This window comes from Camponotus vicinus, unplaced genomic scaffold (assembly GCF_025532165.1).
Source record: "Camponotus vicinus isolate PSW18456_S1 unplaced genomic scaffold, iyCamVici1.0 SCAF_6, whole genome shotgun sequence".
NCBI lineage: Eukaryota > Metazoa > Arthropoda > Insecta > Hymenoptera > Formicidae > Camponotus > Camponotus vicinus.
The window spans coordinates 758,152-775,790 of NW_028141978.1; the positions used below are offsets into that span (position 1 = coordinate 758,152).

Here is a 17,639-nt window from a genome sequence, read left to right on the forward strand (position 1 = left end):
TCTCTCTCTCTCTCTCTCTCTCTGCCTCTAGGCGCAATCTGATCCAACGATAACCAGTAAGTACAATACAATACACGGGGACCTTCGGGAACAATATACACGCGATACAAAAGAACCGGTGGTTAACTGTGTACAATTTGCTGCACAAGAGCGTCGTTTACGTATCTAGCGAGAGAGATTATTATTTCGGAAGAAAAGAAACGCACACGGTGTACACATGTACGCTGAAAATGATAATAAGCTTGACACACACTATTATGCATTTATTTGTCAAGCTTCTAATCTTTATCGTTGTGGAGGATGGTCTCTTTCAAACGTGGTTTGCACGAGAAATTTCGCACAACTTTGATCAATCTTCCAAAAGCTCAAATTTGCAACGACTTAATTAAAGACGCACGCATCTTAATCGTTATTGGAGTAATAAAGACGAGAAGGTAGATGACGTATTTTTGAAATTGCGCCCTTTCTCGAAATGATAATGCTTCCTCTCGACGAACGCTCTTGCGCAACGAATGAAAGCTCCGGCGGAAGAATGCAAGGTTTTAAGTTTATTCGTTTCGAGTTCCTTTTCATTAATTATACGTTCAAAACATAGTAATTAAAGAGAGCGCTTGATGCAAATAATAAAATACCTCGTTACTTGTTTTCGAAGGCAAGCTTTTCAGTGTTAAGTCGCTCAAGTTTTCGCCACTTCTGTTACTCCCTTACTTTGCTCTCCCGCATTTGCTTCAACTTTACTTTGGTGTTTGCGCCCGTCAAGATTTATTTCGCGCATATACCTTCTCTCAAAAAGAAAGAGAGAGAGAGAGAGAAAGTACTGACATAAAGTTGATGGAGGAACTGTAGAGAGAAACCGTGTACAGCTGTCGAGCAGAAACGAATGCCCGATGACGTAAAAATTCACATTTCGCAAAGTGACACGCGACAAGGGTCCGCTCCTTTAAATCACTCTCTTCTTTCTCGCGAAATAATTCCAGTCCGACAGAATATTGTGATATTAACCGCCGCACAACGATAAATTGCAACTCACGCGTGAATTATCGGTCCACTTATTACATATATTGAAAGAGCCGTGTGTACACGTGCATTTACGGTGCCAATTAATTGCAATCGCACAACAAGCGAGCGCACGCTTATTCGCATATATTTGACAGCCATACGTTAACGATCAAACGTCAAATTGATTTTCCGCGATGTGATTGGCGATATTGTCGAGATCGAAATTCGCACGCGTGCGCGATGGGATATTTTTCGACGAGTGCGTGGTTAATTAACTGTGTCGATTAATTAGATAGCAATATATATATATATATATATATATATATATATTCCTGAGATATATATATATATATATATATTCGGCACGCATTGGCCGAAGCATCGAATTTTCCATCCCCGTTGGTCCACTTTGTATTTAATTCTCCGCACGTTTGTTCGCCCGTCGAATAATTACAGGGTCATAATCACGGGGTGGATTTAGAATGGGTTCTTCGATTTGGTGCCGATTTCAAAATTTTATTGCGAATTTATCCAACGGGGAAAGGAGAAAGGGAGAGGGCAATTGAACGGCTATCGGCGAACGATGCGTACATACATCATCGAATATTGATAATAGTTTTCGTCGGCGACCGATTCCCCTCAATGAGTATATAATTAAGCGTTGGATAAATAAAACGGAATTATTTATTCCCGCGAGTTCATAATCCCGCTCGTCATCACTCTCCAACCTCGACGAGTGAATTTATAACTAGTATTTGTCATTTGTTGTAAACCGCGATCTCCCTATTGGTCGCGCGACAAACAACAATGGGACCGCCATAACATTTTCGTCGATGTCGATGTTTGACAAATTGAGCGATGCTCTTTGAAATTGCGACGACCAGGTATCTACGGGGCTAACGAAGCGTGCGTGCATCGTCGATATACATAATTCAACGAAGAGAATCCGTTCTTAAAAATTTGCATATTTATCGAAAGATGAGCTAAAGCAAATAATACCCCGTCGTGTTTTTTTTTCTTTCCATTTTTTTCAAGTACCGTTGCACCGATTGTAATTTTCGCCCCGCGTCGCTTGTGCGTGTGCGTGCGTTCGCGCGTACGTACGATATTTTTGGCATTATGCAAAACCGCGTGGCCTTTTTACGATGCAGATATTATCGCGCAACATTTTCCTCGGCCTTGTACTCTCTCCGCTGTTTATATCCGGCGCACCGCATTAATTTGGCAAGCCAGTTTTTAGTGGCGAACTAACAGAAATAACAATTTTGCATTCCCACTCTTGCTACAGATGAATTTTGTATAAAATTTCGAAAGCTTGCACGCACCGCTATTTTGTGTGCAAAGAATTAATTACTTTTTTTCTCTGATACAATACGGTAAACAAACAGCCGGTATTAATTTCCGCATGCGCTTTTTTTTAGAAAAAAATACACAGGTATCTTCGCAAAAATATTTACCGATCTCCCATTTATTTAATTAACACAATCTATAAAAGAGAATACGTGTACAAATAATCCTTTTATTATTCGATTTCATATAGGAAAAATCTTTAAAAGTATCAAAGAGTGATATTTAAATTCCGATAACCGAATTCACGTCGCTCCCGAAATACCCGGAGCAGATTGAACGCGACACTATTAAATTCGTCAAAGATTTCGTATAATCAGCATCCGGTTAGGTTGTTGAATCGAGGGAGAGAATCACCGTGTAATTTAAGAAAATTAGTAGAACGTTGACATCTCATTCTAATGTGACATCGAAAGCCTCTTTGCGAATATCGAGATTCATCGGGAGCTAGTCGAGGCGTGAAATCTAATAGCGTATGAATCGCCATTCGAGATTCGTGAAATAAATTCATAGAGACGGAAAAGTGCACGCTCCGTGTGTATTTGTAGGCAAACGCGTATTTATTTATTATTATTGTCAAGCATGCGCTATACATTTTGCCACGGTGCAAAAATTAGAGCGTCGTGACAGGCGGTAACGATATGTCGAGAGCACGCGAACGTCGATTCAAGGCTATCGCATGCGTGAGAGAAGAGAAAAAGAGAGAGAGAGAGGGAGAATATACAATATATTTGATGTTTGGACGATATCGCGCCGTATAACACGTAGAGAAAATCAGTTTGGCGTTTATTGGGGCGTGACAGGCGAGCCCGCGCCATCTTGAATAACATTAAAACGATTTGCGAGCGCATCGCGTTATGACATTTTTTCCCATTAAAGCACGGGCTTATAATTATTTCCGTCAGATCGAGATTCGAGAGCGAGAGAAGCGAATGTGTCATTTCGCGGGACGCGCGAAATGCGATTCCCGGTGGGTTGCTTTATCAAGTATCTAAATTGGTAACTTACAACCCTCGCAGAAATAGCTCGACCTTAGCACGTTCCTCGGAGAATAACGTTATCTATCGGCCCGCGATGGCGATAATATCGAAAGGTTAAGCTCTCTCGCGTCGCCCAAATAATACGACTCGAATGAAAATATGACATTTCGATTTGTCACTTTAACGCGACAGAAATGGACACGGATAAATTTTCATTTATCCGATCGTCGCGCGTGCTTTCGTACGAGATGGCAATTAAGAGGCCTCTTCGTTAGGAGAATAAAGCGTCGCAAAGGCGGCACTTTGCTCTCGTGTCGAGTGATTTCGCAACTGGAGCGAGATCAACCGTATCAACCGTAATTGTATTAAGAGTCAGGGCGGCAATCCTCGTTATCGTCGCGACCAGAGCGATTCCAGGACAATCTACTGGGCGGTCCTGGTCTATATCGCGATGGAAAGAGAAAAAAAACAGCGCGCGGATTAAGCTCCGGGACTCGAGAGGAGAGAAAAGATCGTCTCGAGGGAGCGATCGAATTATCGGAAGTCGTACTTCAAAGGACCGGTCCTTCAACCCTCTCTCTCTCTCTTCACCTCATCAGAGAGACTAAATTGTCGCGAGCGAAGCGGATGGATCTGGATAGATGGAATTTTGCAAGGAAGAAATTTATTCCAAAGGTATTTCACGTGTTAGTTGCGTGAGTGCATTAATGAAAATAACCGGGAAAAAGAGAGAGAGGTAGCCTTCGATATGAAGCATCGCGAATAGCGATGTTTCTGGGTCGGAGCAATAAATATATAAAAATGTGTTGTAAAAAGGTTCATATTTTCTTTTTAAATTCTTCTTCTCCTTAAACGTATATTCTAATATGCGACATACGCTGCACACTTTGCAAGAGCGAAAAAGGAAAAACTTGTAGAAAAAGTTATTAAAAGCTATTACGCGGTTTTTCGTTTTGCTCGAGCTCTCGCGATGGAAACATCATAGTCTTTTGTCGATGCACGTTACAGAGCGGAATGGTTTTTTTTTTACAGGTAAATAGTTTTGCACACCCGTCTTCTTTCCGATATTTCTGATGGTCCGACCTTTGTTCAATTGGAATGTTAATTGTAACGGTTGATCAAAGAATAAATGTCGGATAATTTCATAATACGCTCGAGCTGGTCGAAGCGCGATAAGTATAGCGGTTTGCGATCCCTCGACGACATCCCTTTATATACATTGCGAATAAAAGAAAAAAAGATATCGTAGAAATATCGTGCCGAGAAGAGAGAGAGAGAGAGAGAGAGAGAGAGAGGGAGCGAGAGAGCGACCTAGGTATACATCGATACGTAACAGGTTTCGTATTCGCTTAACGAGTAATTTCTCTCATCAACGTTTCATTGTTTAGTTAATTTACCGGAACAATTATAAAGTCGCGAGAGATTTCATCCGGAACGGTTCTTTCGCCGATAGAACCGCCGTCGTGCCACCGTGGACGGAACAAAGTCAGAATGCGAGGTCGCGCGGCGGACCCGATCGAGCCTCTTTCTACTCGCCGACGACGGGGTGGAATCCCCGCGCGAAGCGCGAGGGGAAGGACGGGAAGGGGGGAAGGGGGGGGACGGGAGAGACGACCGCGATCGAGAGCGGGGATGGAGGAGGGATAAACGGAGCGCCCCTTGGCGGCGGACGAGGGAAAAGGGTAGCCAGGATAAAGGGAGGGGGGAGGGGGCAAAACGAGGGTGTAGTCGCGCGAGGAGGGTGGTTGGAAGAAGCGCGGTAGGATAGAGTCGGGCGGAATAACGGAGGAGGGGCTGTCGGTGGTCGCAAAGGGGGTTGGCGGCGAGGGAGGGGGTAGCCGCGAGTTCGGTGAGCCCGCAGTTCTCAGGGTGGCTCGTCAGTTCGGCGGACGACCGTGCGAGAGCGCCGTCGTGGCGGCGTGATCGATCCCTATCGCTCTCTCCGCGACGGCATTCGCGCGCTCGCACACCCGATAAGCGGTACGTGGAGGCCGCCGCGGCGTGGAAACTCCTCCAGGAGAGAGAGAGAGAGAGAGAAGGAGAAGGAGAGCAGCCTGCGGTGCGCGCCAAGGGCGTCACGGATCGCTGTCGTGGCGATGACGTCGCGCTGCCGACAGAAGCGGCGGTCGCCGCGACGTCGCCAGCAACCGAGTAGTAGAAGCGCGCTATAGGCGCGACGAGACGCCGAGCGAGCGGCCCGAGCGGCCTTCCTTTGGACGGCGCGTGGACGCGGCGACGGCGGGGAAACCCCTATCGACCCTATCCGCGCGACGCGGCGGCTGGTTAACCTTGCGGCCCGTCTCTAGACGTCCCGTCTGCGCGGCTACGCGCTGCTGGGTCTCTCCCTCGTCGTCGAAGACTAGATTCGTGCGTTTAGCCGTCGCGTACGTGCGGCCGTTTGTCTCTCTCTCTCCCACCTCTTTCCTCCAAAGGACCTTGATCCACGTTGACGCGTCCAACCCGGTCAATCACCCGTGCTTTGGCACGCGCGACCCGTCGAGCTTGTGCCCGTCAGCTGGCTAGCGGTCGACGTCGGCGGTCGGTGGTGTCGCGGTCGAATCCGTCGAGTGCCGGTCGTGCCTGGTGGAGAGCCCCGACAACCGCGCGCGTCCTCGGGACGAGTGAAGTCGAGTGTCGGGTCTGCTGCGGTTCGGTCTCGCGGCAGGTGTGCGCGCGGCAGGTGTAGGCGACGACGGAAATGCCCGCGTGCTCGCCAAGACAGCATCGGTCGCGTTAATTACGTTTGCGAGGGAGTCGCAGACTCCTTTCCCCTCGATCCTTCCTCGCGTGATCTCTTTCTCTCTCTCTCTCTCTCTCTCCGGCACGCCGATTCTAGCGGGCGAAGAGGAGCAGGAAGAGGAGGAGGAGAAGGAGGAGGAGGAGGAGGAGGAGGCAGAAGATTACATTCCGCGCTGGGTCCCGCGAGGATCCCGAGGAGGCGCGCGACGATTGGTCGGCGCGGTCGGCACGGATCGTAATTAATTTCCCCGCTGCTCGGGGAATTACTGCTGGCCGGTCGCCGATATTAGGCGGCCGAAGGTCGACACCAGAGAGAGAGAGGGACACATGGAAAGAGAGAGATAGAGAGAGGGAAGGCGAGATATAGCACGGGGGGTGGCATATACGCGGCGAACAATCTTTTCCCCTCGTGCCACGCGCGTTCGACGACGCTATCGTAATCAGTTAATTTCCGGGCGCTAAGCGGCTTCGTCGGGTCCGGCGAATTGGCGATATCGGGGGGATGATCGGCGGGGGATGCGGCGCGCGAGATACGCCGCGTATGACAATTCGACGGCCGCAGGTGTGAGAGATAATCGCCTCCCCGAGCGCTATCCGCGAGATCAATTCCTTGCTCGCTGAGGGACCGCCGGGGCATTTCGTGCCTTCATGGGCTATTACGGGATCCGCGCGGCACGCGAGAGCGCAAGAAGAGGAATCAAGAACGATTACGGATCGATACGGTAAGTCTCGCTTTGCGGTAGATTCGTGGACCTTGTCGTTGCGCGCGAGAGGGAGAGAGAGAGAGATTGGAATTTCGCTGCAAATTCGATAAGATCGCAAAGATTCGCACGGTCGGAATTAGATATCCGAGAGAGATTTACAGTCGTTACGTTCGCGTGGAAACTTGGGGACTCGATCTTGATAAATTTGAGGAGCGAAAGAAGCTTCCCAAGTCGAAATTGCATCTCTAGATTTATCAGAGATACGCATTGTGTGGCCACGAGGCGCGAATGCGTGGGAATTGCAGCATTGTGCGGGAAACGAGCGCTTCGCGAGAAAATTTGACACGGCTTCATAATTGCGACAATAAACGTGAAATTTGATTTCGCGTACACATATACGTATCCGGAAGAGTAAAAGGATTAAAGCCGTAATTCAGTTTTGCGGTCGTTGACACTCGCACGCGTGCGGGCGCAAAGCCTCAATATTTACTTTAATTGTATTACAATTAATGAAATTTCGCATTATCGCGCCACTGCTATCCTCGCCCGTCGACGCCGCCCGCGATATAATACGATACTCGATTAATTTCCGTAACGCAATTAATGCAAATGCAGAAGCTTCGCCTCGAAGCTCGGCCACGATTGCGAGCGCGGACGTATCTTTGTCGAGATGTTTTATTAAATTTCATAGCGAGTCGCCGGCGAGCCTCGCCGGCCGATGATCGATAGATAACGCGTGCTCTACCTGCGAGAAATGAAAAATAAATGACACCTCTTTAGACGAATGTCCTCGCGATCAAACGCGAGGAACGCGCGACGCGTAGGGAAAGCAAGATTCTATTTTTCGCTAGAGTTAATTAGAGAGGAACGCGCGCGTACACGCTTTCAATTCTATCTGTTTAATCTATCTAATTACTTCATGACGAAACGTAATGAAATTATGAATGGATTAGGCAGCGGGACGTTCCATGCCGCTTTAATTAAGTCGCGTGACGCGTACAAGTCCCATACACGGGAGTCGAGCCACCTGCTTTGCTTTCGTCGAAGAAGGGGGAGGAGGAGGAGACCTTCGATCCGTTATCGATGCGAGGGAAAAAAGGGAAATTGGCGAGAAACCGAATCGCGCTTTTATACTCGCTTACGTTATTTTTAAACGAGATGCGATATCCGCGCGGATGGATTTTTAATATTCGCAGATTATCTTAATCTCCGCTCTTTCCCTTTTTTTCCCCTCCCTTTCTTCAATCTTCCCGACGTTGAGTTCATCTCGTGCGACGAGAAAGCCCCAATCAAGATTTCACGGTTACGGAAATTCTGCTGACTTTCATGAAGGCGTTATCTTGTGTATAATACTGGAGGAGAGAGGTCGAAGAGCGAACAATCGCGGCTTTCTACGCGCCAAGTAGTTTGATACCGTTCGACAAGTGTATTACGCTCGCGATAAGTCGCAGAAATCGAGATTGCCTCGAAGCTGTTCTCCCGTTCAAGCGAGAGAGAGAGAGAGAGAGAGAGAGGAAGAGCGAAAGAGGGAGAGAGAGAGAGAAACGTACATGAATGCCCATTGTCCGCGATATCTATCTTACAAACGATCACGTCGACGAGGATCATTCAATGCTGCCCCGACACTTAAACCCTACTCGATCATGGACGTACTTTCTCTCTATTTGCGATGGGCAAACGTATAGCTTTGAAAATTATGGCTTTTTTTATCGCTACTACTTTTCTCTCCCTTCGGCTCATCTATATTCCACATGCTCAATGTAGATTCCTTGTTCGATCGGGGCTAATAAATAATTTATCCTCGGCGGCTGAATCGTAGTAGAGAAAAAAAAAAGCGTAAAATTTGGAGAAATTTACGAAGCGCGAGAGATAGGACCAAGGACATCTCGTATACCTGGCGACGGTATCGTCCGTCGAAAAATTCCCGGGGAGATTCCCGGCGGTTTTCCGTGTCGCGCGCACAGAGGCTATTCGCGAAGAATAGAAATTGTTCTTCCTATAAATAGAGGCTCGGGGAGAGACAGCCGAGGGGTTAAAGCGAGCGACGCTAAGCTAAACGTTGACGCGCATGACTGGCCGGCACTGATGTGAGTAGAGAGAGAGCGTCGCCGGCGCACACTTGGTCAATTTTTTACAGTCCTCGGACCGTGTCCCCGAATTTGTTTTTGGGATCGATAGAAGGGAGAGAGAGAGAGAGAGAGAGAGAGAGAGAGAGAGAGAGAGAGAGAGAGAGAGAGAAGGAGAGAGCGTCCCCCGTCGAGGGGAGGAGGAGTTGTAGGGAGCAGGGTTGGAGGAGAAGAGGAAGGGTTATCTCGGATAGATTCTTCCAGACCTACTTCCGGATAAGGGGTGAGAGACGTCTCGTCTCCTCTCGCGAAGAAAACAAGTTTCCCCGAGGCGCGATCGCGTGAAAAATTGACAAACTGCGCCGCGACCACTGTCCGCCACCATTTTTCAATCTGTCCCCTTCTCGCTGTCTCCCTCCCCCCCCCTGCTCGCGTTTTCTTCCCCCTCATCCGCCCGACGATTCAACAATTAGCTAGTTTTATTTTTGACAGTTTCCCATTCGATATTGATTCGCCGCCAAACGAATAGTGCGGTCGCGCCGGCCGGTCCAAACGAGATTAATTATTTAAGGACAATCGGTTCTCGGAGGCAATTTATACCTCCCGTACGGCCGAAAAGCATGCGATATGCATGCCGTGTATAAAATGTAGCGCATGGAGATCGCATATGTACCCTTCTTGCGTTGCGATCGACGCGTCTCGGTTTGCGCGAAAAATTTGTCAAATTTACGCAGAGTACGAAATTATATTCTCGGATTCGCGAAATTAAAAAGTCGCGTTTCGCTTATTCGAGGGAGAGAAATAAAAGAAGGAAAACGTGTGTCTTTAAATTCACCGAATACATGAATATCCTCTTCCGTTTTACTCTGCGAATACGAGAAACGCGCGCGGTTAAAATTTCGACGTTTTATAGAGTCGGATTTCGTGCGTGCGCGGAAATTCTTTCGCTCGGTTTTTTTATCGTTTTTTTTTTTTTTTTTAGCGATATCGCAACGGTAGAATCGCGTTTTTATCGAAACGCCATCGTATTCGAAATTTTCGTTTCGAATATAATACGCGCGCCCCTGCGCGGGGCGCGGACCCGGGCCCTCCCCCGCCTCCCTCCCCCTTCCCGAGTATCTAAACTCGCTCGCGTTCGATATCGCGACGGCGGTAATAAATACACCGTCGAGTTAAATTGGGAAAATTGATATATTCCTCTATCCACCCCGGCGAGCTCTCTCGCATCGTCGGGGGTTGAAAAAGATGTCTAAAAGTGTTTGCGGCAGCGCTAGACAGTGGCACCTTCGCCGAGGGCCGTACCCTCGGTTAAAGTGACTGTGCGCGCGCTGGAGAGGATCCCCCGGAGGAACGACGCGATGGAGGATCGAGCTAACAAATTCCCCTCCCTCGTTCCCCGAATGAAAACGGTTTGAATTGCCATGCGAGGAGAAGGAAGAAGGAGGAATTACTCGGTCGGAATGAGAAGTAATCGTTGTCGGCGCGAGATAAAAATAGCCTCCTCGCCGGGAGGAACGGCACGCTTTTCTGAAAAAATAGAGGAAAAAAAAAGTCGAGACACAAACGAGGGGGATGTGCGTTGTATTGAGGCGAGTAAATCTCGCGGAGGAAGAAATTGTCGGTCTCCGTTTTTTTTTTTTTTTTTTTCTTTATAGCGAAAGAAACGCCCCGAGGGTTTGCGTTGTTCGAACGGGACAGCGCCCTTTATCGTCTCGGGGCAATCCCGAAGGCTCTCTTTCCGGTATTTCGCGACCGGAAATTGAACATGACCGTTTACGACTATGTAATAATTGGCTTCGTACCGGACCACTTAAACAGCAATTGTAGGTCATCTCGGCGAGGTACTTGGCACGACACAATACCGCTTCCTCCCTCCCCCTTTCTCTCTCTCTCTCTCTCTCTCTCTATCTATCTATCTCTATCTCTCGCTCCCTCTTTTCGCATAGAGTGTCGCTGAAGCCACCGGTTTCGAGATTGTTGACAATGAGACTGGAAAGTGGCTCTCTCAAACGAATCTATTGAGCGTTAAATGCCGCCGAATAACGATTTGCTCGTGAAACGGAATCGCGCGATGGCCCGAGCGATACGCGATTAAAAATGTATCGACGTTACATTTAACCTTTAGAGAGAGAGAGAGAGATCCCCACGGGAGATTTTGTAATATCCCGTTCTCACGCCATCCTATTCCCTTGATTCGGCATATATTTTCCTGTGAATCAACAGATTTAATCCGACTCTGAAATAACTTAATGAATAACGTAATGAATTCTCGCGAAAATTCTTACGGTATAATTCGCGTAATTGCATAATTATCCTAATAAGTCTTCGCCGAAGAGTCCTGAGGCAACGAACCGAGAACGAACAGGATGTTGAATTATTTCGGGGCCACTTCCGCCTCGTTAATACCAACGAGGTCGGTGACGTTTGAATGGACCGGACGAGCAACTTACTTTCAGTTCTGTATTAATATCGCGCTCGCCGAACAGAACCTTCTCGGAATTCTGATTAGATCCTCGCCCGGAAAGTTCAAATTTCATTGCGCATCATTGCAGAAACTCCGGACGAACACTGCTTTAGGCGAGGAACGCTTTAATAAACGTCGCGTTCTACGTCCCGTTCGAACGATCGACGTTTCTAAAAGGTAGCAAGTCAACTGGGAATGCATCGATCGTCATTTCAAGTACTGCACGAGGTCGTTCTAGCCACCGTTCTTGACGCAATGGCCAATCGCGATCGAAGCGCGATTCAAATTTCATACTTCTAATCTCGCGGAAAGTCTGATTGCCTTGAAACGATTCCCTCTTTTTATTCGATTTATCGTCAAGGGATTTAACAGAGTCTCGATTTTTATTAAGTGTGTGCACTGAGAAAAAAATCTGGTTGCATTAATTAGAATTCTGGTAGATTCAACCAGTATGTCTGTTGGAAAATAGACGAACCAGAATTCTTGTAGGAATTACCAGATGAATCTGATTAATTTCTTCCTGTTAAATTTACCAAATTTTCTGGTTAATAATACTAAACTCACCATCACCAAGTCGTCTAAAATTTTTTCCATCTCTCAAAAGTCTGTTTAATATTCTGAATTCCAACACGATTATTGCATAAATTCAATCCAGATTATTGAATAAATTATTTTAAGTTCAGTTTGTTAGAAATTAAACTGATAAACAGTGATGCAAGAAGAGGATGCAGCTCAAACACACACAATCAGAGAGCTAGCGTCCTCTTTCTGGCACTACTGCTCGTAAGAGAAAAAAAATATACTTTGGATTTAATATTAATACTAGTTCTTTATATACATTTCATGGCAATGAATACGAGTTAAATTAAGAGTGGCTCGCCGCCTAGCGGCAAGCAAAGAAGTTAATGTAACAAGAAATTTTATAGATCCAACCAGAAAATACTAACCAAATCCTTATAGTAAAATCTATTAAACGTTCTAGTTATAAAAAATCGAGTTTTATCATGATAACTAGAAATTCTTGTTTGATTTAACCAAAATGCCTTCAATCATATACGTCTTGTTGGTACCATCAAACGATTTTTCTCAGTGTGGAAACGATGAGAACTGGACCAGGAAAAATTGTGCGAATGAGAAATAAAAATTAGAATTAATCGCAAATAAAAATTAGGAGATAATTGTTACAACTCTTTCTCTTTTTCTTTCTCTCTCTCTCTCTCTCTCTCTCTCTCTCTCTCTCTCTCTTTGTCTGTTTGACTGTTTATCTGTCTAGTTTTACTAGGGTTAAAATTATTGTCCGGTGTGCAACTTTGAAATCTCGCTGAATGAAACGCTTGTTTCGTTAACGTTACCATGCGACCCATCTAACTTATCAGATTCAACATAGTTTTGAAGAAAGTTTTGTACGAATACACTTTTTCGCTCCTTGCAACGCATACATTCTTACGGAAGTTTTTCGTCCAAATTTAACGAACGAACGCAAAGTCTCTCACGAATGTTTATCAAGTGCACGGGAAGTTTGTCCGGGATAACAAAAGTCGGCAACTGGAGAAAGAAAAAAAGAAGAAGGAAGAACGCCGAGAAATTATCTCCGAGGAAAACTTGGGGATATCTGGCTTCCCAAAGTTGAGCAGTCATGTTGAAAGTAAAAAGGTATATCCGCGTGTAAATTTAGTAGAGCGAATCGCCTCCGCAGCCGTTGACTCTTTTTCCGCTACTTTTCTACCGCCCTCCTTCCTCCTCTCGTTCCTTCTTTTTTTCCGGCGCCGATCCCCATAAAAAAGTTTCCAACCGCGACCTCCGTTTCCGTCATTCTTCTCAATTATTAACAACAGCGAAATTTCCCTGCTTACCGAGCATAATTTACCTTGTAGTTGCATCGCGTTGGCAGATCCGTTTCACACATTCCCCAAATTCCACGTTTAATCTCTCCCCTTTCTCTCTCTCTCTCTCTCTCTCTCTCTCTCTCTCTCTCTCTCTCTCTCTCTCTCTCTCCCTCTCTCTCTCTCTCGCAGCCGTATCAATTTTGAATCTATGTCCATTATGGATAGATTCCTAGGCCATTAACATCCCTACAATCTTACCCATTTCGAACAACGCCATCAATCCTCTTTGCCCTAAACCGCCCCTTTCAATCTCCATTTTGCCCATCATCCCTCGCGCGATCCGGTAATCTTGTAAGATGATCATACGACATGTCGAATCCAGATAAAATAATTGCGCGACATTATTAATTAACTCACAGTTTCACCTTTTTGGCTGTCCGTGTGACTGAAATATATATTTTACTCCAACGTAAGAGATCCTTTCTCTCCGCGGAAAGAGCGACGGTAATTTTTTATCGAAAGGAGAAACGGCACATTTTTCGCCTCTCGCGCTCGTCGCTGGCGCAAACGTAAATAGATTTATTTGATTTCGTCTCCCCGCGGGTCGGAAGTGTTCTCTCTCGTTTCCAAGGAAGAGACGCTCTAGAGGGAAGGGGGAAAAAAGTGAGAGCCCACGCGCGACGACGTGTCATCGCCAAACATCCGACGAACGTCATCAGCTGCGAGCGCTAAATTCGCGCCCGAGGATATGTTATTCTTGAAGGATCAGGCACGATCGAAATGATGGCGGAAAAGTGGGCCAGGTCGGAGCCGATAACTTAATGGCGACAATGTAAAGCGCTCGCATCCCTTTGCCCGGCCCGATAGACGCCTCGGATTAAACTTTAGATAGAATCTCGAACTTTATTTATTTTACTTTGATAACGCGAGGATGGGATATCGCGTCCTTAAACACTTCGCCCTCTCTCGAACGAGGACGACGCCAAACGAGATAAAGCTTTAATTTCGAGTATGACGTTATGGCCCGACCGTTAATGGGTCGACACGTATCGTAACAACGAGAATAACTCGAGCGGCTTATCTCAGAAGAGGATCATCGGGGCGATTTTAAGGATGTTTCGTACCTATTTTCAAAATATTGAGAATTTAATGAAAATTGTACGGAATGTCCTTACATATGTTTAGAATCTTCGGTACAATTTTTAAATCGATTCACTAAAGCGTTGACAAGTTATAAGGATTTTAATTTGCACCGAATTAACATGTGTTCTTATGGGAAACGTATAACCACGTCGATTCAAATGACAAAAACACATGGAAATAATATTCAGAATTTGTTTAAAATTTACAAAAGTGTAGTTTAGATACAGAGGAAATATTTGGTCAAATAATATTATACAAGTACTAACTGGTTAAAAAGATATTAAATATAATTCAATGAAATTGGTCATGTATCTGACACAAGGCGAAATTTTCTGCCAAAAGTTAATCATTTCGATTAACAAAATTCGGAATATTTCAGTAAAAACGCAATAAATATTAAAAAATACATCTCTGCACTGTAGCTAAGATCAAATTGTAATATTCCACGCAATTTCTCATACTTAAAATACACCAAAAGTGGATATACAGGGTGTTCTAAAAAGATATGTCAAAATTTTAAGGAGATATTCCTTACACCTGAAGGATGAAAAAATGTTATATGGACATAGGTGCGGAAATGCTTATTTCAGGAGTTATGTTGAAAATGTTACTGAAAATGTACTGTTAGCTGTATTACTTACACAAGGAAAAATTTAGGATTAATTATTGTAGACGACAATCGTTTAATTAGGCTTATTTACATTTGGTTTTAATGTGACCTTGAGTATGTTACAATAAATGTTGAAAATGTTCACCATTTTCCTGAATACAAGCAGTGACACGTCGACGCATCGATTCACGGACACGTTCAAAAATGCCACCAGTGCGTGATATTCAAGATCTTCGTGACTGTATCACTGCAGGTTACGAGACAATCCGCTGTACGCCAGGCATTTTTGAATGTGTCCGTGAATGTAAATAAATAAATGTAAATAAGCCTAATTAAACGATTGTCGTCTACAATAATTAATCCTAAATTTTTCCTTGTGTAAATAATACAGCTAACAGTATTTTCAACATAACTCCTGAAATAAGCATTTCCGCACCTATGTCCATATAACATTTTTTCATCCTTCAGGTGTGAGGAATATCTCCTTAAATTTTTGACATACCTTTTTAGAACACTCTGTATTCGTCAATATTGATTTTCAGCTACTTTTTGCTGGGATTGTACATACAAAGCATCCTTAAGCGAGTAATCGCGATAAATTTGCATTGCATTCGCATTTGTCTTTTTTTTTCCGAGCGAATACATCAGGAAGAAACGAAAAGGTGTCGAAAATAAAATGAAAGTCGACGATTATACTTTGCGGGCGAGAGTCCAATTTCTCATTAATCTCATTATTCTTCGTTAACCTTGTTCTTGTTCTTCATTAATCTTCGTTAACTCTCCGGGAGGCTGCTATTAACTCTGCTTGTCGGAAATGGACGAGGCAATGAAAAACTGATACCATTCTTGATTTACTCGTCGCGAGACTCTCGCTCTAATCTGGCAAAACAAATAACCAGTTGACTCGGGTCTGTTTGCAGATGCAACCAGGGGATGCCAGTTGCGGCGACGATGAAACACGAGCGACGTTAAAGTGCAATCGTCTGGAATGAAGCATCGGAGATAAAGGCCTCAGTGCATTACCGAGGCGCGACATTTATGACGACGTCTCGCCTGCTTGTGGAGCACGAAATTCAAACTCGCGAATAAAGAAACGCGTCTTCTCCGACCATGCCCTTTACGAAATATCGACAATTTCCGTCGCCGCCGTATCGAGGCGCACAAAGCCCTTCCGAGGCCATCTTTTTGCTCCGTTAGACTCGTGGAAACGTTAAAAACGCGCTCGGATATTTTTCCCAAGTTTCCGTCGTCGACGTTCCAACATCCCAATTACCTCCAGTTACCTTGCTAAATAATTACGATGACTCGACGCCGGGGTTGATCGACGTCCCTCGGAGAGCGATCGTTGCAACAAATCGATCGCAGGCCTGCGGAGAATCGCGTCCGAGTCTACTTCCGGTGCGTCGTATCTCGTCATGAGAGCGGAAGCCGATGGACGAGCGGCGACGAGCGTCGCGCGGGACTTATCGTCAACGGGCTTACGCCTAGTGACCCGGAAGGGCGCGAGATGAAAACGCGCGCGTCGCGAGATGACGTCGGGGCTGACCGGATGAAGAGGACGGACGGGACGGGGATGGCCGGGGAAACTCCCGTGGCGACGACGATCGGCGACAGGGCGAGTCGCTCGCTGGCGCTGCTGGCCGTGGTCGCCTGGTGTTCCTGCTGGCTCCTGCTGATCGGCGAGTGCGCCGGCCAGAAACCGATCAATCTTGGCGGTAGCAAGAAGCGCGACGTCTACATCGCCGGCTTCTTCCCGTATGGCAACCATGTACCGGAAGGTCACATCGGGCGCGGCGTCATGCCCGCGGTGAAGCTGGCCGTGGAGCACATCAACGAACATCCGACGATACTCAGGGACTATCGGCTGCACATGTGGTGGAACGACACGGAGGTGAGTTCTCTGGAGAATAGATAATACGGGGGGATGTTTGGAAAGCTCCGTAAACTGATGTGGAGAGCAATTTTTTTCACCAAAGCGAAAATTCCCTTTATTTCTCGAGAGATGTAATTGCTTTTGAGACCGACACGGTTGGCGCAATGATGCCGGGATACAATCTTTCTTATAAGCCGGCTTGTCGAGATCCGCAAAGATGTCTTTCGTTGCTACGAAACGTTGTTTTATTCCGAGAGGGAAAACTCTCTCTTCTCTTAGGTCGGGAAATTTTCAAGTTGTAGAAAAAGGGAATAATACAAATGTTGGTTTTAATTTTATTTGAAATTATATTCTTTTTATGAATTTAAATACAGGAGCTCGGGATTTTTAAGAGCACACTTGACACGATTATCTCGACAAGTTGGCAAATGAAAATTATTCGATAAAGAGATTAGAATATGGCGTGTGCACATATTTATATTAAAGATGCAAATTAGGATGTCGTACGAATTGAAGCGATGAAGGCACCATCTCCGTGTGCGCTGAATTTTTTAAATACTTTTCATATTTAGCACGAGCATAAAAGTACCTAATTAATTAAATCCTTAAATGTAGATTCTTTCCTTCCTCTTCCGCTTTTCCAACATGAATATTTCTTCGTTTTTCTCAAACACAGTACCGCACTCTTTCCTTCTCTCTCGTCCTTTTTCTCGTTTTCTTCGATTATTTCCCTTAGCGTCGAAGATGGATTTCTTGGTCTTGGTTGAAGACGAATTCATTATCCGACTAATCCAGATACTCGTGTCAGTCTTCAATTATACTCTTCTCAATCTCGCAATTAGATTGAGACCAATGATTGATCTGAATTTCTCCGACATGGCTTTTTAC

General features: G+C 45.6%; 1 protein-coding gene across 3 annotated transcripts in view; it reads left to right on the forward strand.

Moving 5' to 3' along the window:
* Nucleotides 1–5,227: 5,227 nt before the first annotated feature.
* Gaba-b-r2 (gamma-aminobutyric acid type B receptor subunit 2) overlaps nt 5,228–17,639 on the forward strand; it is a 38,637-nt gene continuing 26,225 nt past the window's right edge. Inside the window, exons 1-2 of one of the 3 annotated variants that reach the window (XM_083102892.1) lie at nt 5,228–6,787; nt 15,799–16,769. In XM_083102892.1, the coding sequence (XP_082959018.1) occupies nt 16,386–16,769 (384 nt within the window). In that variant the 5' untranslated portion in view covers nt 5,228–6,787; nt 15,799–16,385. Of the gene's footprint in view, nt 6,788–12,511; nt 12,953–15,798; nt 16,770–17,639 lie in introns of those variants that run through there. The other 2 variants (XM_083102893.1, XM_083102894.1) reach the window with 2 other exon arrangements.